The sequence below is a fragment of the Myxine glutinosa genome, chromosome 3, assembly GCF_964187855.1.
Source record: "Myxine glutinosa chromosome 3, kmMyxGlut1.1, whole genome shotgun sequence".
NCBI classification, from domain to species: domain Eukaryota; kingdom Metazoa; phylum Chordata; class Myxini; order Myxiniformes; family Myxinidae; genus Myxine; species Myxine glutinosa.
Genome location: NC_136263.1, coordinates 114228397 through 114255021, shown reverse-complemented (window position 1 = coordinate 114255021; position 26625 = coordinate 114228397). Strand labels below are relative to the sequence as shown.

Genomic DNA, 26625 nt, shown 5'->3' with positions numbered 1-26625 from the left:
ACTTGGCTGCGCACTCGGACATGGCCATCTTGACGATAGACCAGAAATCTAGACTCGTCACTGAAGGTCACGTGATTCCAGTGTCCTGGCTGCCATTGACGGTGCTCTCTGGCCCACTGCAATCGGTGCTGGCAGTGTTGTCTGGTCAGGCGTGGCTTTCTCAGGGGACGCCTGGCACGATAGCCTGCTTGAACCAGTCGTTGGTTGACTAGCCTTCTGGATACAGGCACATTTGTCCGTTGCTGCCACTCAGCCCTAAGCCGATTAGCTGACTTGGTACGGCCATTGCGGACCAACCAGTGTAGCTGGTGATCATCCCTCCTTGTGGTTCTGCGGGGACATCCTGGCCTCGGTATTGGAGTAGGGACACCCCTCTGAGCATTTCGTTTCAGGATCTTTGACACCTGACCTTGAGTGATGCCATACTGCCGAGCAATGGCACGCTGTTTCATGCCGTAATTTCGTAAAGCCACCACTCCATGACAAACAGCATTGTCGAGTTGACGGACCATCTCCAGAGGAAGCGGCAATAACTTTTGGAGACGTGCAGCAGTTGTTTTCCACTAATACAGAACGCAACAACCCTTGTATACCCGACTGTGAAGCCAATCGTCAAATGCACCTGTCCGTACATTTTGCCACGCCACCTGTGATATAATCCTGTTGTTGACCTCTTGCTGCGACAGACAATCAGTGACATGGTTCTTTTAACAAATAAATCACCAAAGTGTAAAAGAAACTCACCAGATTGATATACTGAGTTAAGAAAGTAAACCCAAGTCAAGAAAAAAAAAATATTCCATATTAAATGCCAAGTCTGTATATATATATATATATATATATATATATATATATATATATATATATATATATATCTATATATATATATATATATATATATATATATATATATATATATTGTTGCGGATATGGCATTTGGCCTCCATATCCGCTTGTAAATATTCCCCTATTTCCCCAATACTCCCCAACTATCCCCAATCCCCCATTCCCTAGTCCCATTGCCTGTAAATAACACTCTGTAGAACCGACCTTCCCCTTTTTCCCCCATTAAATGTCGTGCCCAGGTCCACCGCATCTCACGTAGACAACTTTCGGACATCTTGCTAGTTATTCTTAGTCTATGTCAGTTAAGGACTCGTTTCCATTAATTCTGACTCTTCGTTGCACCAGAATGTGATCGTATGGCACCAGTAGTGAGTTTAGGACCTCCCCATACCTCCTCCCATCTTCCCCATGCAACAACAACAACAACAACAACAACTACAACAACAACTACAACAACAGAGGGGGGCGGCGCGGCGCGGGGAGTGTGCGTCCTCACTCCGGCTCGGTTAGCCGCCATTACCCATGTGTGCCGATGGGGTTACCACGAAGGGGCTGCCTGTCGGCCCCTCGTCAAGGGCGGAGCCGGTAACCCCCCGCACCCAATGAGAAGCAACGGGCCGATTCCATCTGGGGTGGAGCTAACGAGCCGAGGGCGTGTCACTCCCCGCCGGATATACGCAGCGACTTACCGGATGTGAGATCAGATGCGCCCCCAGCTTGGAGAAAGAACGTCACCTTCCAACGCTGACGCTGAGAGAGACCTCCCGCATCTCTGGACCGGACCGTGTGGATCCTGCCCCTGAGCCAAGGTGCACCTTGAGCTATCAACTACCTGCCCCTCCTTGCCATCAATCCCTGTGTGAGTCAGTTTTTGTCCTGTTTATCTGTGGTCTGTCGGGGCTAATATAAGACCGTGTTTAAGTGCCCACCTTACTATGCTGTACCTCTGGTCGGTGTAATCTAACGTTCCGATATATTATAACCTCCTCCGGAGGTCTTGAGAACTGTACCCTTGGTGTCGTGTCATTTTAACCCAGCCGTTGTGTCCTTTTCCTCAATTGATTTAGCGTAGCGCGACTCGGCCAAGGTTCGAGTATAATCGGGTAAACTGTGCAGACGCGGTCATACCAAACCGCTCGGTAAACCAACATCCACAACCGCGTCTGTAACATTTGGTGTCAGGAGTGGGATTCGGACCTGGGACTAAATTTATTAGGCCCAAATTTTGGAACACCAATTGTACCACTAGGGTAACAATTGGTGTTGGGAGGTAGAATTCGATCCGGAGCGCGTTTCCCGCGCTCGAAATTATAACGGCGAAATTTGATTGTGTTTTACAAAATATAAAAACCCGAATTTTGAAAGTCGCGCTATGGCAAACCAAGACGGCTGGGTTCCGGTAGAGAGTGAGGTAGGGTCGATCCAGGACCAAATTGAGGGACAAGAGGAGAGCGAAGCAGTGAGGGTAGCAGATTCGCAAAATAGCGCCGTCATGCACGAAGTAGCGGGCGCGCAAAATGGCGCCTCACAGATGGCCACGGCGTCCACGCCCGCGACCGTGGTAGCGCCACCGGTGGATTTGAACCTTTTTTTAATGCAAATGACGGCCCTTATGGAAAAGAATAGTGAGCAATTGGGAGACCAAATTAGAGGTTTGAAAAGCAGTATGGGACAAATGGGGAACCGGATGGATGCTCAGGGTGAGCGATTGGAGGGCCAAATGGGGGTAATGAGGGACGAAGCGAGGGATACCGGTGAGGGGTTAGACAATAATTTTAAGGGATTAGACAAGAAATTTGGGAAGTTAGACAATAATTTTGAGGAGTTAGACAAGAAATTTGGGAAGTTAGACAATAATTTTGAGGGGTTAGACAACGGGATAAAAGAGGTGAGAAATGGGTTAATGGGGGTAGAAAACAGAATGGCCGCTCAAGAGAATCAAATGGAAGGGATGCAAAAGGGGTTAGAGGGGTTAGAAAACAGGATGGAAGGCAAATTGAGGGACATGAGGGACCAAGCGGAAAGGGATGTTAAACAAATGGGGCAGCAGATAGAGGGGGTCAGAATGGGGGTAGAAACCAAACTGGATGCTCACAGGGAGGAAATGGAGCAAATGAGGGTGGCATCTGGGCAGGAGATGCAAGTGATGGGAGAGGAGATCAGAAGAGGAGTGAGTGAGGAGGTCGGAGGAGTGCGCGAGGAGGTGAGGCACTGTAAGGAGCACATGGAGAAGGAGGTGAGAAAGGGGACTGTAAAATTGCAAGGGGGCATAGAGGACCTGACGCAGGAGGTGGAACGGCTGAAGGAGGGACAAAAAGAAGTAACGGAGCAGGTACAAAGGAACACTGCGGTACTAGGAGGGTTAAAAGCGACACAGAAAGAACTAAAAGATGACTTGGTAGCGACGAAGAGGGAATGTCAGATGGTACGTGAGGGATTGACAACGAGGTTGGACGAGGTGATAGAGGTAATGGAGACGAAGGACCGGCAGGTGAGGACGCACATGGAAACGGTCAAGGTAGCCTTGGAGGACGAGCTTGAGGAGACGTACCGGGGAATAAAAGAGGTGAAGCAGAAATTAGAAGAAGTGGAAGAAGGGGTGAGCGAAATTAAGAAGCGACGGAGAGGGGATAAGAAAGAGATAAAAGAGGAGATAAAAGAATTGGTCCAAAGTCTGTGTTTGGATCGTGATGATGTGCTCATTAACCGGATGAGGGATTCGCAGGTGATGGAGGAGAAGCGAAGAGGAAGAGGACCCGGTGTAAGTGGTGACCAATATGGTCGTGCGTATGATGCGCCAGGGGATTTAAGAAGCTTGGGGGTCGAGATGGACCCGGGTGTTCGTGAGAGGCCGTTGGTGAAGTGTGCGACAGGTCTGGTGTGCGAAAAAGGGGGTGTGCGAGAAAGTCCGACTCTGGGGCGTGTGAGGAAAAAGTGCGTGCCAAGGAGTGAGGATGCTGGCGAGAGTGAGTCGGTCGTAGCGCGTGTGCGAGGGAGCACATGGAAGCGCGGTGTGGTAAGTGTTACAGAGGGTGTGACGGGAGAGTGTGCGCGAGAAAGGTGTGTGACGGACAGGTGCATGGGGAAAGAGTGCGCTGTCAAAAGTAAGGAAGAGTGTCCACCTGTGGTGAGTGTTACAGAGGGTGTAACGGGAGAGTGTGCGCGGGGAAGGTGTGTGACGGACAGGTGCATGAGGAAAGAGTGCGCTGTCAAGAGTAAGGGTGAGTGCGCTGTCAAGAATGGGGGTGAGAGTAGTGAGAGTGACAAGGAGAGTGAGTTGGTTGTGACAGGTGAGCGAGGATGTACACCTGGGATGGAAGGATGCACACCTGGAATGGTAGAGCGTGAGTGGGAATGCACGCTGGAGTTGGTGGTGAGGCACGTGGTTGGGTGTGCGAATGAGAGCACACCTGTGATTGTCACAGAGGAGGTGACAGAGGAGGGGGTGCGAAGAGGTGTGTTGGTGAGGTGTGCGACCAACGAATGTGTGCCAAAGTGTTCGGTGGTCAGGTGTGTGACCAAGGCTGTGAGTGGAATGGGTGTACCTGGGTGTGTAAGGAGAGGTACGAGGAGCATGGAAACGGCTGGATGTGTGAGCAAGGAACGGGCTGCGGGGTGTAGGCATGCAGGTGAGGCATCGAAGGTAACCGGGTTAGAGGTTAGAGCGACTTTTAGCCGAATCGGGCCCTCGGTGCGTGCTGGGCCTCGCTTTGAACGGCCGCGTCCGTGCTCCACTAGGCGGAGCGGGCGGCTGGATAGGAAGGGTCGTCATGGCGACCACTTTTTGTTGAGGCATTCCGGCAGGCCGAGATCGAGCCATGGGATGGCTCCATGCCGAGATGGTGCGTGGGATCTCGGCCCGGGTAAACCTCCTTCCCTGCACCGAATGCGGGATGTATCCAGCCGCTGGCACCAAACAACCCGCATTCATTGCTCGGCTTTACGAAGCCGGGCTTTGGACAGGAATTGGCGCACCGAGAGGCATTAGTGAGTAGACTGTGTGATGAGGTTAGTGTTTTGGACCCAAAATTAGAGAAAAACAAAATTTGATGATTGGCAAAGGAGTGGCAGTAATGATTGGCAGATGATGGGTAGTGATTGGCAAATTTTTGATTTGTTGAAATTTGATGTGCAAAATTGGTAGTGAGCGATGGGCCCGGTGGGTAAGGGTGGCATCCCTGCCACCCTTCCCATGTGGGGCAAATGCGCAATAGCTTATGGGGTGTATGGCAGTGAAAACTAGCCCGGGTGGGTTAGGATATTGATAGGGATCTAGCGAAGATGACATTAGGTAACGTTAAGTTTAGTTAGTGACTGGTACCTGTAGTGGGGACGCAGGTAGATTAGTGTGGATGATAATGACGTGGGAGCGCAATAGTTTAAAGGGACGACTGGGAAGCGCAAGTTTCAGAAGGGAGTAGTTAGCTGAGATGATGCCGTGTGTGTGAGAATTGAACAGGTGTGATTGCACAGATGTGCAACTGGACAGGTGTGTGGAACAGTGTGTGAGTAATGAGTGTTGTGGATCAGCGCGAATGCGCTTGGGGAGAGAAGGGTGCAGGTGGCACCAGGTGTGAGAGCACAGGTGTGCAAGTAAAGGTGGTGTGGAGAGAGTTGGAGTAAGTGGTACGGAGTGGTGTGCATGGTGCGAAGGTGTGGATGGGGGAAGAGTGGACCCCTTTCACGGATACCCGGGGCGGGTCGTGTAAGTGTTAGGTAGAGGGTACAGGTAAATTGTGGTTGGATATTGGCATCTGTGGTGCGGGTGACAGAATGGTATTTGGATGGGTGCATTAGTGTTGTGGAAATGGCTGGGCATGTAGCCTGTTAGTGTGTGTAGTTGGTTGGGCACTCCACCACTGTGAGGATGTCGGCCAGGTGAGGCCGCAGGTGGGCTCTGGGAGCCGGTAGTTGTGAGTGGGTGCCTGAGGATCCCGGGTGTGGATCGGGCAGCCCAGTGCCAGAGAGGGCACCGAGTGGGGAGAGCGCCAGAGGGCCTTCCCCAGGTAGTTAGGTTAAGGTAAGGAGCAGGTAAGCTCGGAGGCAACTGCAGTGGTGGAGGTGTGCAGGTGGGTAGACCCGCTGGGAGAGGTACACGCCACAGCCCAGAAATTGTGCGAGGGCACCGGGAGATGAATCGGGGGAGTGAGACCCCAAATTGAAAAGCACCACAGTTGGTCAATGGGAATGGGTTTTTAGAACCCATAGTGTAAGAGGGCCAATGGTTTGGCCGGAGAAAGACCCCGGGTAGTGTAAAGTTGTTAAAGTCATTTAGGAAATAGTTAGGATTGATGAACCTGTCGCACCATACGCAGCCACTTACCTGTGGTGATGATGATGACTCCACACCTGTGTTTTCTTTGTTTTGTGTTGCAGGAAGTAAGGACTGCTGTTGGATTTGTGAGACGCATCATGACGTGGATGGGACATTGGGGTGATTCCATCTCTCCCTCCCTAGGAGGGACTGATGATGAATTGGTGATAGCAAATTATGATGTTGAGTTGGAAATGGCAAATTTTGATGAAAGTTGAAAATGGAAAATTTGATTGGTTAGGAGGGAGAGAAGACGAATTTGGTTTATGGGAGGAACGGGGAAGACAGTAGGGACGTTTGTTGATTAGTAAAATAGATGTTTATGGGTAGTGTTGTGTTTTGTGGATACAGTAAGGGGTAAGGGAGGGGCCATGTAGGTTACCTGGTGGGGGGGGGGGGCGTACGGTAGGAACGTACCTGTCTCACCTGGTTCCCATGTGCCCCCAGTGTGCATCATCTTATATTGCATGCACTTTTGCGCCCTTACCACCTTACTCACTTGTCTTCTTCTTTTGTCTCCCACCTCCGAGGATCTGGCTTTGGGGCAGAGAGAGAGGAGAGAGAGGTGCTGGCTCCGCAGTTGTGGGCCTGCACTTTCGCTGCTTGCTGCCTGGATCGATACACCATATGGACCGCAATTTTGGTGGCCACCCACAATGGACCGCAGTTCTTTTGCGGCCAAGCACCACCCATTGATGGACCTCTGGGTCAACGTGGCACCTATGCCATACAGGTGAACCACTAATAGTTGGCCCCCTTGACGGCCACAATAAAGAAATGGACGCGGTTGGCGCCTTTCTTTATTTCTAGGGAAGCAAGAAGGCCAAGTGCACCACACGAAGAGCAAGAGACACCTGCAGGGTTAGGGGTTGTTGTTTTTATTTTAATGAACAATGGTGACTGCACCGATTGGTGCTTGGGGTGGTGCTTTTGGTGCTTGGAAGGGGTGCTCTGCACATTATTAAAGGCCGTAAGGCCACAGAGCACTCGTGGGTTGGTGTATCGATGCTGGCATGCGTGCTCTCTCTATGCATAACATCTGCATGTGTTCCTCCAAAAACAGGTCCTGGATCGTAGTGTAAATATCAGCGTAGTCTTGTGTAAATAATGCTCCCTACCGGCTGTATGTTTAGTTTGTGAATTCTTTCCGCGATTCGGTTATCCTGTGGGCGTGTTTCTGTGAGGAGAAGGGTGCAACGTCGCAGGGGGACATATTTACTCATTTGTGAATATCTGTAAAACTGTCGCACTCAGGGTAGAGTTAATAGTAGAGGGAACTACATCTGAGTGCCACACTAAAATAGGTAAAAATTTATCGGGTCGGGACGCCCCGAGGGTAGAGAAGGGTGCAATGTTGCGGATATGGCATTTGGCCTCCATATCCGCTTGTAAATATTCCCCTATTTCCCCAATACTCCCCAACTATCCCCAATCCCCCATTCCCTAGTCCCATTGCCTGTAAATAACACTCTGTAGAACCGACCTTCCCCTTTTTCCCCCATTAAATGTCGTGCCCAGGTCCACCGCATCTCACGTAGACAACTTTCGGACATCTTGCTAGTTATTCTTAGTCTATGTCAGTTAAGGACTCGTTTCCATTAATTCTGACTCTTCGTTGCACCAGAATGTGATCGTATGGCACCAGTAGTGAGTTTAGGACCTCCCCATACCTCCTCCCATCTTCCCCATGCAACAACAACAACAACAACAACAACAACTACAACAACAACTACAACAACAGAGGGGGGCGGCGCGGCGCGGGGAGTGTGCGTCCTCACTCCGGCTCGGTTAGCCGCCATTACCCATGTGCGCCGACGGGGTTACCACGAAGGGGCTGCCTGTCGGCCCCTCGTCAAGGGCGGAGCCGGTAACCCCCCGCACCCAATGAGAAGCAACGGGCCGATTCCATCTGGGGCGGAGCTAACGACCCGAGGGCGTGTCACTCCCCGCCGGATATACGCAGCGACTTACCGGATGTGAGATCAGATGCGCCCCCAGCTTGGAGAAAGAACGTCACCTTCCAACGCTGACGCTGAGAGAGACCTCCCGCATCTCTGGACCGGACCGTGTGGATCCTGCCCCTGAGCCAAGGTGCACCTTGAGCTATCAACTACCTGCCCCTCCTTGCCATCAATCCCTGTGTGAGTCAGTTTTTGTCCTGTTTATCTGTGGTCTGTCGGGGCTAATATAAGACCGTGTTTAAGTGCCCACCTTACTATGCTGTACCTCTGGTCGGTGTAATCTAACGTTCCGATATATTATAACCTCCTCCGGAGGTCTTGAGAACTGTACCCTTGGTGTCGTGTCATTTTAACCCAGCCGTTGTGTCCTTTTCCTCAATTGATTTAGCGTAGCGCGACTCGGCCAAGGTTCGAGTATAATCGGGTAAACTGTGCAGACGCGGTCATACCAAACCGCTCGGTAAACCAACATCCACAACCGCGTCTGTAACAATATATATATATATATTAGCTTGGCTCGGCTCGCTACGCTCGCCTCACCACCCGTCGTTACAGAGGGATGGGCTTGTTTTAGCTGAGGATAATGACTGTACCTGACTTTCTGTTTTGTCCTGATTTACACCAATCATAACACAAACAATTATTTTGCACAAATTTATTTGTAGTGTTGGTGATACTCCATTTTATAAGCAATTTAGGATGAAAAAATATTTAAAAATAAAATAAAAAACCCTCAGCCCATACATACGAAGGGGTAGGTGCAGATTGGAAGTTTGGGACGATTACACCTCACCACCACGTAATTCAAAACAACTCACCACCACGTAATTCAAAACACCTCACCACCATGTAATTCAAAACACCTCACCACCACGTAATTCAAAACACCTCACCACCACATAATTCAAAACACCTCACCACCACGTAATTCAAAACATCTCACCACTACGTAATTCAAAACACCTCACCACCACGTAATTCAAAACACCTCACCACCACATAATTCAAAACACCTCACCACCACGTAATTCAAAACACCTCACCACCACGTAATTTAAAACACCTCACCACCATGTAATTCAAAACAGCTCACCACCACGTAATTCAAAATACCTCACCACCACGTAATTCAAAACACCTCACCACCACATAATTCAAAACACCTCACCACCATGTAATTAAAAACACCTCACCACCACGTAATTCAAAACACCTCACTATCACGTCATGAAAAACACCTCACCACCACGTAATTCAAAACACTTCACCACCACGTAATTTAAAAACACCTCACCACCACATAATTCAAAATATCTCACCACCACATGATTCAAAACCACCACCACGTTATTAAAAACACTTCACAACCACGGAAACAAAAGTTTCAGGGAGTAGTTCAGTGACAACACAGACACTGCCCAGATATAATAGATATATAGATGGATGACTGTACCTGAGTTGCTGTGTTGTCATGGTTTACCCCAATCATAATTCAAACAATTATTTTGCACAAATGTATTTGTAATATACATATTACATTTTATAAATAATTGAAGTTGAAGACTTAAGTTGAAAAAATAAATATTTTTCAAAAAAAATTCCCCCAAAAAAGAAAATTGGAAATTTTTTCAAAAATAAATCCCTTAGGACATACACACGGTAGAGGTAGGTGCATACCAGACGTTTGGTAGGATTTCACAAAAGTTTGAGGAAGTAGTTCAGTGACAACACAACACAACACAGATAAATGCACAGATATAAAAATATATTTTTTTTTTTCTTTTTTCTTTTTTTTACTAGGTGAGATACCCATTCTACACCCGGGGAAATCTGTGTATGGGGGTGGGATGGAGGGCTGGAGCGTTTGGGGAGGGGGGGGGTAGTGGGGTGGGACAGTGTGTGGAGGGGGTTGTCTAAATGTGGAGGGGGTTGTTGAGGGGAGTGGCCATGGGGGTAGAAAGTGGAATGGAGGAGATACCTTGTCACACAGGTGGACCTGAGTTTGAGGTGAGGATGATAAGGGGTGGGGTTGTGAGTGCTTGTGGTGTTGGAATGGGGAAAGGTCAAAGTGAAAATCCAATGGAGGAATGGAATGGACACACCTGATGCCAATTTAGAGCCCCGTTGGTCAGATTGTGTGGCCAGGGAATCAGAACACACACCCACACACACACATACACAAACCCACACGCACAGACATGCACAGACAAACACACACACACACACACACACACACACACACACACACACAAACACATAAACACACACACAAACAAACCAACACACACACACACACACATAAACACACACACATAAACACACCTACACATAAACACACACATAAACACACACACATAAACACACACATAAACACACACACATAAACACACACACACATAAACACACACATAAACACACACACATAAACACACACACATAAACACACACATAAACACACACATAAACGCACACACATAAACACACACACATAAACACACACATACACACACCCACATAAACACACACATAAACACACACACATAAACACACACACATAAACACACACATAAACACACACACATAAACACACACATAAACACACACATAAACACACGCACATAAACACACACATAAACACACACACATAAACACACACATAAACACACACACATAAAAACACACATAAACACACACACATAAACACATACACATAAACACACACATAAACACACACACATAAACACACACATAAACACACACACATAAACACACACATAAACACACACACACATAAACACACACATAAACACAAACACACACATAAACACACACATGAAAACACACACATAAACACACACATAAACACACACATAAACACACACACATAAACACACACACATAAACACACACATAAACACACACACGGCTTAAATATGTACGGTATATAAATATATAGCAAGCAATTGCGGAGGCTTTAAATGAATTTGTGTGAAAGAGTTACGTACCTAATAGGCTATGAGCCGAGGGGTCGACCATGCTCAATCAGAGGGAGGATGGCTAACAGTTATTTTTGGCAAGGCCAAGGTCCCTAGTGCTGAAAAAAATGTGATAGCAGTGTGAAACTCTTAGCCGTATCTGTGTTATCATCACATTTGTCAGATCACCCATTTATCGCTTTTCGGGTCATTTTTCCCGCTTAAGATTTAGGGGGTGGGGTTAGTTTTTTGGCTCTCAAATAATATCACGTGTATATATCAGTTAGTGTGGTATATCAGGTAAAAGGTTATTGAATTACCTTTCAAATGATGTATAGAAAGTGCCTGTGTGATCTATAGTAACCTCTTTATAATGATTATTAAAACATAATTATTTCCACCAACTCTCAAAACTTCATCACAAAATCCCCAATTTTAGGAACAAAAATAGGCAAAAATCAAAAGGTATGTAAAAGGTATGTTTCGATTTGAGACACACATACAGTATAATTAGAGTCAATATCCTCACACATATGATCATGATGTGCTATGAAATTCAATGCAATATGTGTAGACATGCTAATACGAATGTTGTCATCAATGTCAATATTTTCATTATATTTTAGGTGATTTGCAACCATGACAGCGGTGCACGACATCTAATGTATTTCTCTTTGTAGATTTGTTGGTGCAGAATACATTTTTAAGCAACTATAGCAACTGATGCTAATTTGTAGTAGTGGTGGTGGTGGTGGTCTCATTCGATATTATGTGTCTTTCCAGGTGAGACGGTGGTGGTGATATTGGTGGTGGTGAAACAGAGTGTACCGCAGATAGACAATTGAACAAATACTTGCAATGGAGATTGCGATCACTCAGAAAGTTCCCAAGGACGTTTGTATCATTCATAAGCTATCGTTAGATGTCAAACCAGAAGATCCGCTCATAAGCCCTCAAACATTCGATTCGTGGACTACATTGCTGGATGCGGCCAAAATACGGAACCATGCACCCATTCTCGACCTTGCTCAGTCGCTGCCAGAGAAGGAGATTCCCCGAGTATTGTACCACAGGCAGTGCAGGAGCGTGTTCACCATGAAGCGAGATTTGGAAGCACTGAAACGAAAAGCTGAATCCAATTTAACCGACGATGCTGCTGCAACATGTTCAGCGAGCAAGAGACAAGCCAGAAGGGCATCTTCGGAATCACGCATCTATGAACCGGATTGTATATTCTGTGGAAAGACCAAGTGGTGCAAGGGAACGTCATCCCGTGAAAAGTTGAGCAAGGCTGTTGATCTGAGAGCAGATGAAACACTGCGAAACAGCGCCGTGCGTAAATGTGACACGAAAATCATGGCTGCCACAAGTAGAGACATTGTGGCAGCTGAAGCACGATACCATTTCTCTTGCTACAGAAGTTACAACACGAGACCAAGCACTAAAGATGCACATGACAGAAACACGGCCGCCACAAACGAATCTGACTACACTGAAGAAGAAGCATACAATGAGTTGCTAGTATACATCCGGAACCATATAATCCCGAATAAGGAAATTGTTAGGATGACAACGCTGGTAGAGCACCTACAATCGATAATGACATCAAGAGGGTTGCATGGGATAAGAACTGCTACAAGAAAAAACCTCGCACGGAAACTGGAAACTGATCTTGGAAATAGCGTTCACATCTTTCAAGACAACAGTGGAAAACTGATTGTCGTACCTGATAATGTAACACTACAAGATGCTGTCAAAGAAATACAAACACTTAAACAACAACTGAGCATTTGGAAAGGGAAATCATCAAACATGTCCAAAGTCATTGATCAGACATCGACACACATCAGATCGATGATAAGGAAGGATAACAAACCAACTCCATGGCCCTATCATCCAGCCGACGTCGACAATGACTCTTTCGTCGTTCCCGTCTATCTCCAGCGCTTTATGCTTGGCCTCTTGACTGGAGATCCGGAAAACGAGCTTCCATCAAACAGGGTCATCATGCTGATGCAATCTTTCAGCCAGGACATTATCTATGCAGTGAGCTGTGGACAACAAAAGCCTCCGAAACACATGTTGCTCCCATATGCAGTTAAGACTCTCACAGGGAACGTAGAACTAATTCGCACATTGAACCATCTTGGACATGCAATATCCTACACTCAACTGGAGGAAAATGACACTGCACTATGTCTTCCAAAACTTGCAGCAAACTTAAATGAGCAAACAGTCCTACCAAGCAGCATCCAGCCGTATGTATTCACAAACTTGGCATGGGATAACATTGATAGACTGGAAGAGACGCTGACCGGGAAAGGAACAACACATCGAGTCAATGGCATTGCAGTGCAGGCCAAAATGTATGGACCACACCTTCCAAAGGAGCCATTTCCGAAGATCGAGAAGCTCAAGCAAAGAACAGTCTGCATAACAGAAGAAACACTGCCTGTCTACATTGCAGGTGAACGTGTTGGGCCTCATCCACTACAAACATTATCAACAGCTGCAGCAGAAAACAAGATGGCTATGGAAGTTGCTCAAATCAAGAATCTTCTTTGGGTCATTGCCCGTCAGGTGGACCCAGTAACACAAAAAACACCAAGTTGGACAGGATTCAACATCACCGTCAGGGCATCTATCAGCGTCTCTCAGGATATTGTTAGATATATGCCTACAATAAATGCACCAGCTACAGAGATGTCCACAGTCGCAGAAATCTTGAAGCAGTCTGAAAGCGTCCGACAGATCCTACACTTGCAGGACATCGTCGTCGTCATGGATCAGGCCCTGTATGCTAAGGCTGCCGAGATCGTCTGGAAACACACAGACACATATGCTAACATCGTACTTCGCCTCGGCACGTTCCACACAATCTGCAATGTGATGTCGATTCTTGGTGCTCGTTTCCAAGATGCTGGTCTTAGAGACTTTTGCATCGAAACAGGAATCGTCGCAGAAGGCTCACTCAATCGGGTTATGGAGGGGAAGATGTACAACCGAGCAGTCCGTGTACATAAGAGCATCTACGAAGCATTCATGAGGCTTGCGTGGATTGAATTTCTCCCTTGGTTGGAAAAGATGCGACCAGAGGCAACACAGACGGTCACTACGTTGTTAGCAGAAGTTGCTGAATTGGGACAAGATGAGAGCCAGTGGAACAACCTGTTGGAAGATCAATCGTGTGAAGAGGTTCAGGCTGTTTGGAAGCAAATCCTGCATCACCTTCGTCATGATAATGGTGAATTGTCGTCATTCTGGATGTCGTACGTGGATATCGTTGAAACGGTCTTGCTTGCTCTACTGCGCGCTTCCCGAGAAGGTAATTGGCCATTACATCTATCTGCTATCCAAGCCATGATTCCTTGGTGCTTCGCATACGACAAAATCAACTATGCACGGTATTTATCAGCATACTACGCACAAATGACAAACCTTCCAACGCAGCACCCTGGCATCTTCCAAGCCTTCTCGGATGGGTACTTCTCAGTTCAAATGTCAAAAAGCAATCCGTTTGGACGCATTCCAGTTGACCAAACTACTGAGGTCACTGTCAACAAAGACACACAGACACCAGGTGGCACTACCAGGTTCAACTTGAAATCTGGAGCAGTGAAGCGCTACTATGTCACATCTGAACACAGGAGTGCGTTTCTCCACCAGATGAGGGAAATGGTGAATGTGAGCAACACACACGTACAACACGCGGATCTGCAGCAAACACGGGTCAAGAAAGATGAGGACGCTGTATCATCACTGATAACTCTGATCCAGAGTTGGGTGAACCCATTCACTATGGCCAGCTCTCTCATCAGTATTTCCACCGCACGCGCAGCCCCTCCAAATATTGCCAAGGATCTGGAGAAAGCATGGGAAGTCGGACACAAGTGCTACACAAACTTCAAGATTGAGCGACTTGAGAGCAACCCACCAATCAAGAAATTCCACGACCCTTTGCAACTGAACAAGCTGAAGACTTTCAGCAACCTCACTAAGAAGAAGGAATGCAGAAGCAATGGCAGGGCAGTAATTCTTCAAGCAGACAGAGCTCTATTTGGTAGAATTATCGTGATGGCACAGGGCCGAGATCTTCACATGGCAGAGGTGCTATCTCATCCTCTAGGTCCCTTGCCATGGGCCCTGGCGACACCCGAAGGCCTTCTACGGAAAACCAACAAAGCTGCCCTAGCCACGGCCTTGCAAAGGACTGTGACCCCGGCTGAAAGGATACCCGACAATTCGGCAACAATTATTGACGGGATGCTCCTTATACAGAAGGTGGCAGGTGATCAAACTACATTTGCCGAAGTGGCCATGATTGTCCTATCCATGGCCCTGAAGGATGGATGCAGTAGCCAGAGGATCGATGTCGTCTTTGACACCTACAAGGAGACTTCCATCAAAAACAGCGAACGGTTAACCAGGGGGGAAGAACTTGGACTTGAGCTGAAAAACATCACGGCATCTCAAATTGTAAGGCAATGGCGCAAGTTTCTCAGCTATGTTGGGAACAAGTCAAGTCTTATCATGTTCCTGGTCGAAGAGTGGAAGAAACCAGAGTACATCAGACGCCTACAGGGAAAGGTTCTCTTTGTAACATGCGATGACAAGTGTTATCAGATCACATCTGTTGCTAGCCAAGAAGTAGTGGCCCTGGAAAGCACACACGAGGAAGCAGATGGTCGTCTGTTCTTGCATGCTGCCCATGCTGCCGCACATGGATACCAGTCTGTGCTTATTAGCTCAGATGACACCGACGTACTTGTCATTGGCTTGGCATTTCATACCAAGATTCATGCCAAGTTGTTTCAGAAATGTGGCACCAAAGCAAGGGCTAAAATCCTAGACATAGGGAAAATAGGAAAATCAGTCGGCACAAATGTATGTAAGGCCCGAATTGGAATGCATGCCTATACCGGATGCAACACAGTCAGCACGTTCACTGGACGAGGAAAACTGACTGCACTAAAACTCATCAGAACCAACAAAGATGTGCAGGATGCATGTACACAGCTGGGAGAGGACTGGGACGTCAGTGAGGAACTGATGGATAAATTGGAGAACTTCACTTGTCTCATGTACGCACCAAATTCGGGGACAGTGAAGGTGAATGACTTGAGATATCACCTGTTCTGTGCCAAGAGGGGAGAGATCGACAGTCACCAGCTACCTCCGTGCAAAGACTGCTTAACCAAACATGCACAGCGAGCCAACTATCAAGCCGCTATTTGGAAGAGGAGTCTCAAGATGGATCCAGCAGTACCGAGTCCAATCGGGAAAGGATGGCACTGGGATACCCAGGATGGTCGCGTGCAGCTGGCAGTCGACTGGATGCAAGGACAGCCCGCACCACAGGCGGTTCTGGATTTACTGGCATACACCTGTTCGAAAAGATGCACACTACCCATGTGTGTCTGCATGGCCAGTGGTTTGAAGTGCACAGACATGTGCAAACTCACCACATGTGACAACCAGAGAGTGTATGGTGAGAGTGATGACAGTTCGGCAGAAGACGATGAAGAAGACGACGACGATGACGAGGATAACTTCTGAATTGTAGAACTGTATGGAGAAAGATCATGTACATATGTGTAACAAATATGGTGTACGCTGAATTGATAACTCGTGTACTTTATGGTATGATGTCTATAAATATATGTTGCTTAAATAGAAAGTACATTGTTTTCCTTTGGTTTACTTTATGTATAGCTGGTAATATAAGAGAACCATACAACACTACAAGATTAAAAACGTTTGCATGAATATGATGTAAATTATCTCGCCAAGTTAGGGTACATCAGGATACATACATATACATGGAGTAGGTTAATCATCACATGCATCATACGTCTGTGGTATATTCAAGAACACCACATACAGTTTGGTCATAATGCCTTCATATTTTTAGAATTAGACATTTCTGACACCAATTTCAGTACTTTTTGGCCTATATATGGCTGACATCCCAATATTATATATACTATTTTTAGACAAATAATGGTATACAAACTATATACATGCTGTCGGTCAAAAATCGTAAAATGTAAATCAATATATCATAAGAGCGGAAAGATATACATTTATGGATTTTAGGTCATGGTTACAGCAACTACTGTATATTGGATTTTCTCATCTTTATCAAGGTGTATGAGATTTAAGGCCCAAATTTGACTTTAATCATACTGTGTGTTTCTCAAATTCAAAAATTCATTTAATATCCGCCAAACTGAATTTTTGCCTAATTTTGTTTTCATTGGGGATTTTGTGATAAATTTTTGAGGGTTGGCGGAAATAATTATGTTTTAATGATCATAAAGAGGTTACTATATATCACGCAGGCACTTTCTATACATCATGTGAAAGATAATTCAATTACCTTTCACCTGGTATACAACACTAACTGATACATATAGGAGATATTATTTGAAAGCCCCAAAACGAACCCTACCCCCTAAATCTTAGGCGGAAAAATTACCGAAAGCGTTATTGGGGTGGTCTGACAAATGTGATGATAACACAGATACGGCTAAGAGTTTCACACTGCTATCACATTTTTTTCAGCACTAGGGTCCCTGGCCTTGCCAAAAATAACTGTTAGCCATCCTCCCTCTGATTGAGCATAATGTCGAAAATTTGAGGGTCTGGCTCATAGCCTATAACCTGTGTATGTACTTACTGCAAGTAACCTGTTTTAATATCTCTTTTAAAATCACACAAATTGTAAAATACATTTTGGTATGCAGAAGAAAAAAAAAATCTGCTGCCTTTGACTCAATGCTCCATTGTTGGTTATAGGTGGGTGTAAGAAGGCAGAACGACGATCTCGCAGGGCCCAAAGTATGTGTTATATTTTTAGGTTTCAAGCTTCAAATAACAAGTGAATATGTTTTTTATATTGAGAAAATAAGCAATTTTTGGTGTTTAACATAACAGCAGATTGCTCAAAGTGCTCCTTAGATTATTACATCATCACAGACAGCTTCCAGTTGCAGCTCATTTGATTCGTGTGGCATGTCTTGAAATATAATATGTGTGTGTGTCTGTGTGTGTGTGTGTGTGTGTGTGTGTGTGTGTGTGTGTGTGTGTGTGTGTGTGTGTGTGTGCATATGCGCATGTTATCATAATTTGTGACGCACACCTGTTTGAGGCAAAGCTGTTATAATTTGTGAATTTCCATAAAATCAAACACAACTAATGCATAACTTTCAATAAGTACAAAGTGTTTAGCCAGGAAACAAATGGGTTTTTAGACAAGGCTCAGATGAAGGGCATGAACATCCTTTGAAGAACAAGGTTAGAGTTAGAAATATGAGTGACACACACAAAGTTACAAGCATGCTCAAAGTCTGTGCCTTAATCCTGGGGTTTAAATTCCGGTTTAAACATCCACCCAACTGCCACAGTCCGCAATGGGAAAATATAAATCTCCACATGCTACATTGCCCTTTCTGTGACATTTATCAATCACTGGTAAAACTATAATATCACACTGCACTTTGAAACAATCTTCAGGTATACATCACTAAGCCATACAAATCCACTTAGATATAAACAATGGCAAACAACCATTTCACTAACTTATTCAAACATTCATTCATTAACATTCGAAAACTCCGGCATCAAAAACTCCTCTCTTTGTGCTTTTTCTCAGTAGGCCGACTAAACTAATAACCAACGTCTAAAATCTAAATAGATTATTTAACTTTCAAAATAATATTGAAAACAACAAATAACTTGCGCAAAAATATGAGTACATTGAGTATAAATATAAAAGTATAAATAATAAATAAATATAAATAATTATATAAATAATTATAATTATATAAGTAATTATATAATTAATAATTAATTATTTAAATATAAATTAAATTATACTTGAGTATAAATGAATGAATGAATGATCGTTTTAAGGCCATTTTCCCCGCAAGAGCAGGGTTTAGCCTTGCGGGCCCCGTGACAATCATGGTTCCCTGTTTGAGGCAATGTTTTTACGGCCGGATGCCCTTCCTGGCGCCAACCCTTGGTCGCCTCTTACGATGCGCAGGAATACGGTGTACCTATTCTAAATTGGGGTACACACCGTGATCATTCATCCCAGCAAGCTGGTACTCAATTTGCCGACCTTGGAAGGATGACAGGCTGAGTGAACCCCCCTGGTGTTAATTTAGCGATCGACTGGGATTCGAACCCAGGATCCTAGGATCCCAAGCCAGCACCCTAACCGCTAAGCCAACACCAGGCTCACTTGAGTGAAAATATAAATAATTTCATGATACAATTGCAAAATGTTTTCTTCCCAAATCCTTCTAGTGGAAAGACAATGGCAAACCACATAGTGTAATTCATGCTAAAACAGTGCTGGGTCAACTATTACTCTCTCCTATGCAATGACAGCCTTGCAATAGGAAAGGCTTCTGGCCTTACATAAAATGATGAAAACAAAATAATTATGAATGTTCATTTTCAACGTTTGTTTGCAGAACAATTACCATTAGTTATACTATTTAATTATTCCATAAAATTAATCCATAAAATTCCATAAAATTGTTAATCATAATTATTAGTATTATCATTATTATAAAAAAGAGTTTTGTTTATCTCGCGTTTTAAAAACTTTACATTTCATGCCAAGAACTTTTCACACAGCTGGCATACCATACTTTACATTGGAAGCAATTCAAATATTTGACCCAAATAATGTTTCCACGTCTCCGTCACTTTGGAATGAAGGAAAAGAAACAACAACAGCAATAACAACACAGTGGAGCAACACATGGACGAGACCGATGTATCTCCAAACTACTTGCAAAGAACAAAAAAGAAATGCAACAAAAAGGAGCAAAAATGGACAGATGAAGGGTAGAGAAAACAAAAGCCTTGCTCCCTCTCCCTTTGTCCTTGGGGTTATGATGCCATCAGTTTAAGTTCTGTGGTCGTTGTAAGGTCTAGTGTGACTTCCAAATAAAATGAAACCTTTTTGACAGAAGCCAGCTTGTTATGATTCTTGGTTGCAGCTTTTAAGTTCAGGATGTACATTTAACAGTTCAAAAAGACAAGGAAACACATGAAGTAAAGGCCCAAAATCATGATTCAAGTGATTAGTATAACTAGGCATATTATAACATGTTCAATAACACCCATATGCTCAACGTTCGAGGAAAATCTGCATCGAATCTGAACACACTTGATTCTGCCATTACCCCGACAACCTCCACTCCACCGCCCCTCCTCATTCCCCCTTCTTCCTCCCAGAGGGAAGTGGAACATCCTGTCATGCATTTCCGGTGGTTTCTTTTTATATTTTAAGGCGGAACCGTTAGACCTGCCAGCTTAAGTTTACACTAGGAAATTGCATGAGAATCTTTGTTGTCTTCTGTGAAATAGGAACAAAATTGTTCACAAAAATAAGAACAACCTTTGCTATATAATTAGAGACAGACTTCCATGAAAACAAAGATATGATCGCTGCGACTGATGACAGAAGGAGTATAAAGAAGGCAGCACAAGTAACAAGCACTGCACATGGCGGGATGCTCCGTTCACTGTTATTATGATGTCTTCCGAACGAGGTTGGTCACGATTAACGTGTAGACAAAAATGGATTTGTCTGCGAAACGTTAAGCACCAAATAACACACCTGCTTCCTGTTGCTATTTCTTCCCACCCACAGAAGAGGTGTCTGGGCGTAGTCATGGCATCAAATTACAATGGGAAGTTTTGGGAAATGTTAGCTGCTCTGCTGGAAGTACATTCTCCTGATGCTGAAAGTACAAGTCCCGTCAGGATACCCGGCTGATAGTTCCTTTAGGGATACGTCATATATGTACTTGCTTTGACAGTACATGTGCTGACAAATAATGTAAGCTACATGAGGTTCGGGATAGATTGCCATTACCCACAAAACTTTGGCCAGTGTTGTCGTTCACATTTTCAACTTATTTTACCTTTGCCCTTGACCTGTCGGATTTGCATGCTGGTTGGCTCGTTTGATGCCTGTCCAACCCTCACAGGATTCTCCTCATCACACAAGGGGAATAAAACTGTCAGTTGATGACTGAGGCCTTGGCAAAGTACAAAAAAAATGGAGATTTCCCAATGCAGATGACACACTGAATTGCCTGATGCTTTGAGGTTCAGCCATCCAATATTTTGAAACCTCGTCTATGTCATGGCAGAGAGTAGGTGTAGCATCATCGTCTGTGCAACAGCTTAGACACTCGACCAATATAACAAGTTTTGCGAACATGCCCGAGATAGAATCTGAGGCTTCCTGCTCACAGAGCCTGCTCAAAGCTTGCCCTTAAAAATCTCAAAGAATTCATCCTCGGGCAATTTAACAACAACCACATTGACATCTGCGGCAAATGGTGGAATGCTGTCATAAGCAAGTGCAATGATGTGAATAATTCAAAACAACAATTGCATAAATAAACTAGAACAGCACTCGGTAGAGCGCATACCTCCGCTAGACTGAACAGTCTATGTTTTGTGTCCCACTGATAGGCCCGATCTGGATTCGGACCTGAACCGAAATCTAAAGGGGTTGGTCTTTGTCACCTAACCAACTCATCCACTAGTTTTGTCATAACTCGTCCACAACTTTTTGAAATATCAAGTTTCTATCGTCTTTGGCCCTATATCTCAATAGTGAAGAATCACTTCAACAATTTTTTAAAAACCTCTCGTTTCCAGATCCAGATCTTCACCAAAAATCGAATCAATTCTTCTTTTTCACACACCCAACCTGTCTGCCAGGTTTAGTCTGCATCCGTCTATAACTTCCGTTTCTGTCATTTACCAACTCCTCTCCGGCCTTGCTCCCCCAGCTCTGTCCGTGCTCTATCCCCCAAATATTCCTACAGGTCGCACAAGATCTGCCAGCAACCCTCTTATGGTTAAACTGCCAAAATCAAGACTCTCTGCTCACCTTCACTCCTTCATTCCTCTTTTCTCCCACCTCTGGAACAAACTCCCTCACTCTCTTCAATCCCACCCCTCCCTCCAGGTCTTTAAAACAGCTGTTCACCACCATCTCTTATCTTCCCCCATCCAAAACCTTGATCTCTTCTACCCCGGTTAATTCACCCCAGACCCACTTTGCTTGAAATACCGACTTCTTTCTTGGAAGTTCCAGCAGTGTCCATGGGTTTTATACCACTCCCACCCGCCCCCCCCCGCCTTCGCATGCCTCCTCCTCCCAAGCCCTCTCCCTCCCATAGATCTCCCGATGTCCCTGTTCTCTACTGCTGTACTTGTGTGCTTCCCTCTCTCTCCACATCTTGTCTCCCGGTCCCTTTATTGTATGTTTTGTGTGTCGGTTCTATTTTTTGGGGATTGATGTTAGCTCTTACATGAGCCTCGATCTTGTATACAAAAAAAACAACTTTGAGATATCGTGTTATATATCGTTTTTGGCCCTACCCTACCTCTCGATGGTGAAGAATCACTTACTAAAATTTAAATCTTACCGTATTTGGATCCAGATCCAGATCTTCACCAAAATCAAAATAGTTTCCCCTTGACACACACCCAACCTGTCCCCCAAATTTCCTCAGAATCCATCCACATGTTTTTGAGATATATTGCACACAAATAGACAAACAGACATGGGTGAAAACACAACCTCCGTCCATCACAGATTGGGGATGTATAAGCTTGTTCCCAAAATTTACCTTTAAAATAACTTTTGGTTGATCTGAAGAATTTAAGGAGATCATAAAAATGATAATCGATCGATCGATCGGTCGATCGCTGAATTAACGCCAGGGGGGTTGACTCAGCCTGTCATCCTTCCGAGGTCGGCTAATTGAGTACCAGTACACTGGTAATGCCCTGTTTGTCGTAAAAGGCGACAAACAGGGTTGGCGGCAGGAAGGGCATCCGGCCGTAAAACATTGCTTCAAAAAGGGGACCAAAAAAACAACAACAACCACGGTCCCCGAAAAGGCCAACCCCTGCTCTGTGGGGAAAAATGGCCTCTAAACGGTGGTTTATAAAAATGATAATCACAGAATGATTCCTTCTCCAGGCTTTGATTTACCCATTATACAACCAAATTCCCCTCACCCCCACCGCCAGTTGATATAAATCTAAGTGGTCAGTTTTGAATTCGATCAACGTAAAGTTGTGCGCCTCCGAATCTACCGGGATCGATTGCAAATCCCGCACGTGTTGCGGTCACAAGACGGCGGAAGTTTCCCCTCAGCGGGTAACGCACCAGATAATCCAGCATTCTCTGCGGATGCCAGACTAGGGTCACATGTGGCAAGTGCATGTGGCGAGTGAAGAATGACCTGAAAATCTGGTTCTCAATCTTTGGAGCCAGTTTTTATAACTTCAGTGTTCATGCAATTGTTATGATGTCTACAGTGTGCCAAGTAAATGTTGCAGGTTTGAACAAGACTTTATTCGGCAAGCATTATTACCATTGATCATGTTGTTAGCCAAGAAAGCGGAAAAGGCGTTTTGGGCCTGCCATCACTAGTCTTTGAGGCCATATTAAATGCCTACAAGGCATTTTCCAGACCACGTTCATGTACACTTTTCTCACTTGGCAAAAAAACAAAACCTTGTATAAGATAAGCGGTACATTTTCATGGTTTTGCACTCTTCTCTAATCGTTAAAGTGATGGGGGGGGATTTTAATCACAACATATTGAAAAATAAGGTGAATGGGGCTAACAGGATGTCGTAGAGTTATGCACACTCACCTCCAAGTTGTCCATCTAGCTTGGGTTCGAATCTCAGCTCAGGTTTAAACTGTCATCCAGGTGTTTCACAGGCAGGGTGAATCATCAATATATGTCACAAGCTGACGTCCAGTCTGCCAACATTAGTTGTTGGACATTAAAGATCCCACTGTGTCATTTGTGAAGAGTATGCGAGAAATCGACGGCACCGTGGCCAAAATCAAAATTCCTGCAATAACCGCAGTCAAACTTCAGGCCTGGTTGGCGATAGGCTTGCGACAAAACTTTCTCCGTCCAACTCCACAAGAAAGTGGGAATAATTGTGGCCTTTAAAGAATAAGATTGACGGAAGGTGAAAAAATCAATGAAAAGGCTTTCACGGCCCTTCAATATCATTCAGCTGCTGAACCCAGAATTTTCTCAATAATTCAAGGAAAACTATTAAACGACATGAGAATGAAGAACATAAGAGATAACACAAACAGCCAGGGAGGGCCATGTAGTGAAATCGTATTCGTACTGAACCCGGGGTGATGCTCGCTGCTCGTTGACACCACTAGGGGCGTGACTATAAGACCCGCTGCTGCGGACGGAGCTCCGAGACTTCTCCTGTGACACGTTACATCTAGTAGACTCGCTAACGGTACGCCTGCATAGAATATCCAGCTTGCTTGCATTGAATGTTATGAATGGTCCCATGTGATGTCACATCGTATACTTATTGTATTTCCTACTTTACAGGATGATGTCATGATCTAAATGCAATTAAACCACCCGTTGGACTAAAGTTGTGTGGACCTGATTGGTTTTCCACAACAGGCCATATTTGTGGTCTGAGTCCATCCAGCCATGGAACCACATATAAAGAAATCAAAGGAGGTAAAGAAAAAAATATTCTCAATGAAGAATAAATTAATAATTCAGAATGATATGAAACTATTGAAGAATTTGTGAAGTAATCCAGTATTTTTTTGTTTTTTTTTGTATACAAGATCGAGGCTCGTGGAAAAGCTAACATTAAAAAAAAAAACGGACGCATAAAACATATAATAAAGGGAGAGGGAGACAAGATGGGGAGAGAGAGGGATAGCACACAAGTACAACATTTGAGAGCAGGGGCATCGGGAGATCTGTGGGAGGGAGAGGGCTTGGGGTGAGGAGGCATGGGAAGGGGGTGGGGGAGGAGGGGGGGGGTGAGGTAAAAAACACATAACTGTAAACATAAAACACATAAATGTAAACATAAAACATAAAACACATAAATGTAAACATAAAACACATAAAGTATGGAACTAGAACAGCACTCAATAGAGCGCATACATCTACCAGGCTGAACAGTTTATGTTTTGTATCCCACTGATAGGCCGGATTTGCATCTGGACAATAAACAAAATCTAATCAGCTTGCTCTTGTCACCAACCCAACTACTCATCCACCAAGTTTTGCAATAACCAGTCCACAACTTTGTAATATCGTGCTATTTACCGTTTTTGGCCCAATCTCTCAATTGTGAACAATCACAATGATTTTTTTTTTCATTATCATATCTGGATATTCACGGAAATCAAATAAAATTATCCTTGTCACGCACCTAACCTTTCCACCAACTTTCGTCCGAATCAGTCCATAACTTTTTGAAATATCCTGCTCACAAGAAAACTGACAGACAGACAGGGGTGAGAACATAACCTCTGTTTACCTTCCATGGTGGAGGTAATAATTGTCATGCAGAGTACATCCCTTCCCTCCCCCCTTGCATGTGCTTACTAATCACAACGATCTCGATACAATCTTGTTTTAGTTACGAATTCAAGTACACAACCATCTTCCATGCAATCTGTTACAAATATCAAGTCGGCATCATATATTGTTTGCTCTTTTCGTCATTTACAAGGTGTCCACAATGCTGTCAACACCTAATGTGGTTGAAACTACATCAAATTCGCTGAATCTGCATTCAACATAGAATGACCTGAACTATGGGTTTTTCCCACATCCACAAAGCTCAACTTTTATACTCATTGCAGTTCTTCTTCTTCTTTAACGGCCACAGTTAGTCCCATGTTGTTATGGGGTTGGCCAGGTGAAGCTTGGCCCAAAGCGTCCATGAACCCGCTGTTCAGGCCTGGCTTTTGACCAAGGTTAGGGCAGGTATTTGGAATTTGGCCATGGTGTCCGTGATAGCTGACCTACTCTTCATGAAGGACACCGTGGGATCATTAACGTCCACCAGCAAATGCAAGCAGATGGGACGCCCGTTTACCATCCATCGGAGGGACGGCACACACACACTGATGAATCACCCTGCCTTGTGAAACACCTGGGTGCCAGTTTATAACTGGGCCGAGATTAAAACCCAAGCCCGACAGACGAGTTGCGAGTGTGCATACTTTTAGGCCATCCGGCCACCCCACTAATTATAGTTATTATTTGTGTAAATGCAGCTATATTTATTAAATTTAACAGCATAGATTGTAAGTAATACAGTTTTCATGCTTTGGGTAAGAAGTGGAGAAAATCCCGATTTCCTCTCTCCATTATCGGATTAACCGAGGAGCATGGCAGGGTCTGTTCTCCAGCTGTGGAAACAGCCAGTGACTGTCACAGCTGCTGCTCTGATCCTCCTACTGGTGAAAATCACAGTCATCAGAAATGGTCCATCTGCTTCTCCTCTATTGCACGGTGACCGCTGCAATGTTCGCCAATGAGCAGCTCTCTTTTAGCGCTGCTTCAAGGTAACATCTCAAACGTGAATCCATGATTATTACTTTAGAAATCGCATATTCCACATTACTCATGCAGTCACACCAACATGCAAACTATATTATTTGTGTTTC

General features: G+C 44.9%; 1 protein-coding gene across 2 annotated transcripts in view; it reads right to left on the bottom strand.

Moving 5' to 3' along the window:
- Positions 1 to 26625, bottom strand: part of LOC137423259 (inactive rhomboid protein 1) — a 151442-nt gene that overhangs the window by 108810 nt on the left and 16007 nt on the right. Inside the window, exon 1 of one of the 2 annotated variants that reach the window (XM_078774486.1) lies at positions 16559 to 16578. The exons of the other annotated variant lie outside the window; for it this stretch is intronic. Within the exon in view, the coding sequence (XP_078630612.1) occupies positions 16559 to 16563 (5 nt within the window). The 5' untranslated portion in view covers positions 16564 to 16578. Of the gene's footprint in view, positions 1 to 16558; positions 16579 to 26625 lie in introns of those variants that run through there. 2 annotated transcript variants of the gene reach the window in all.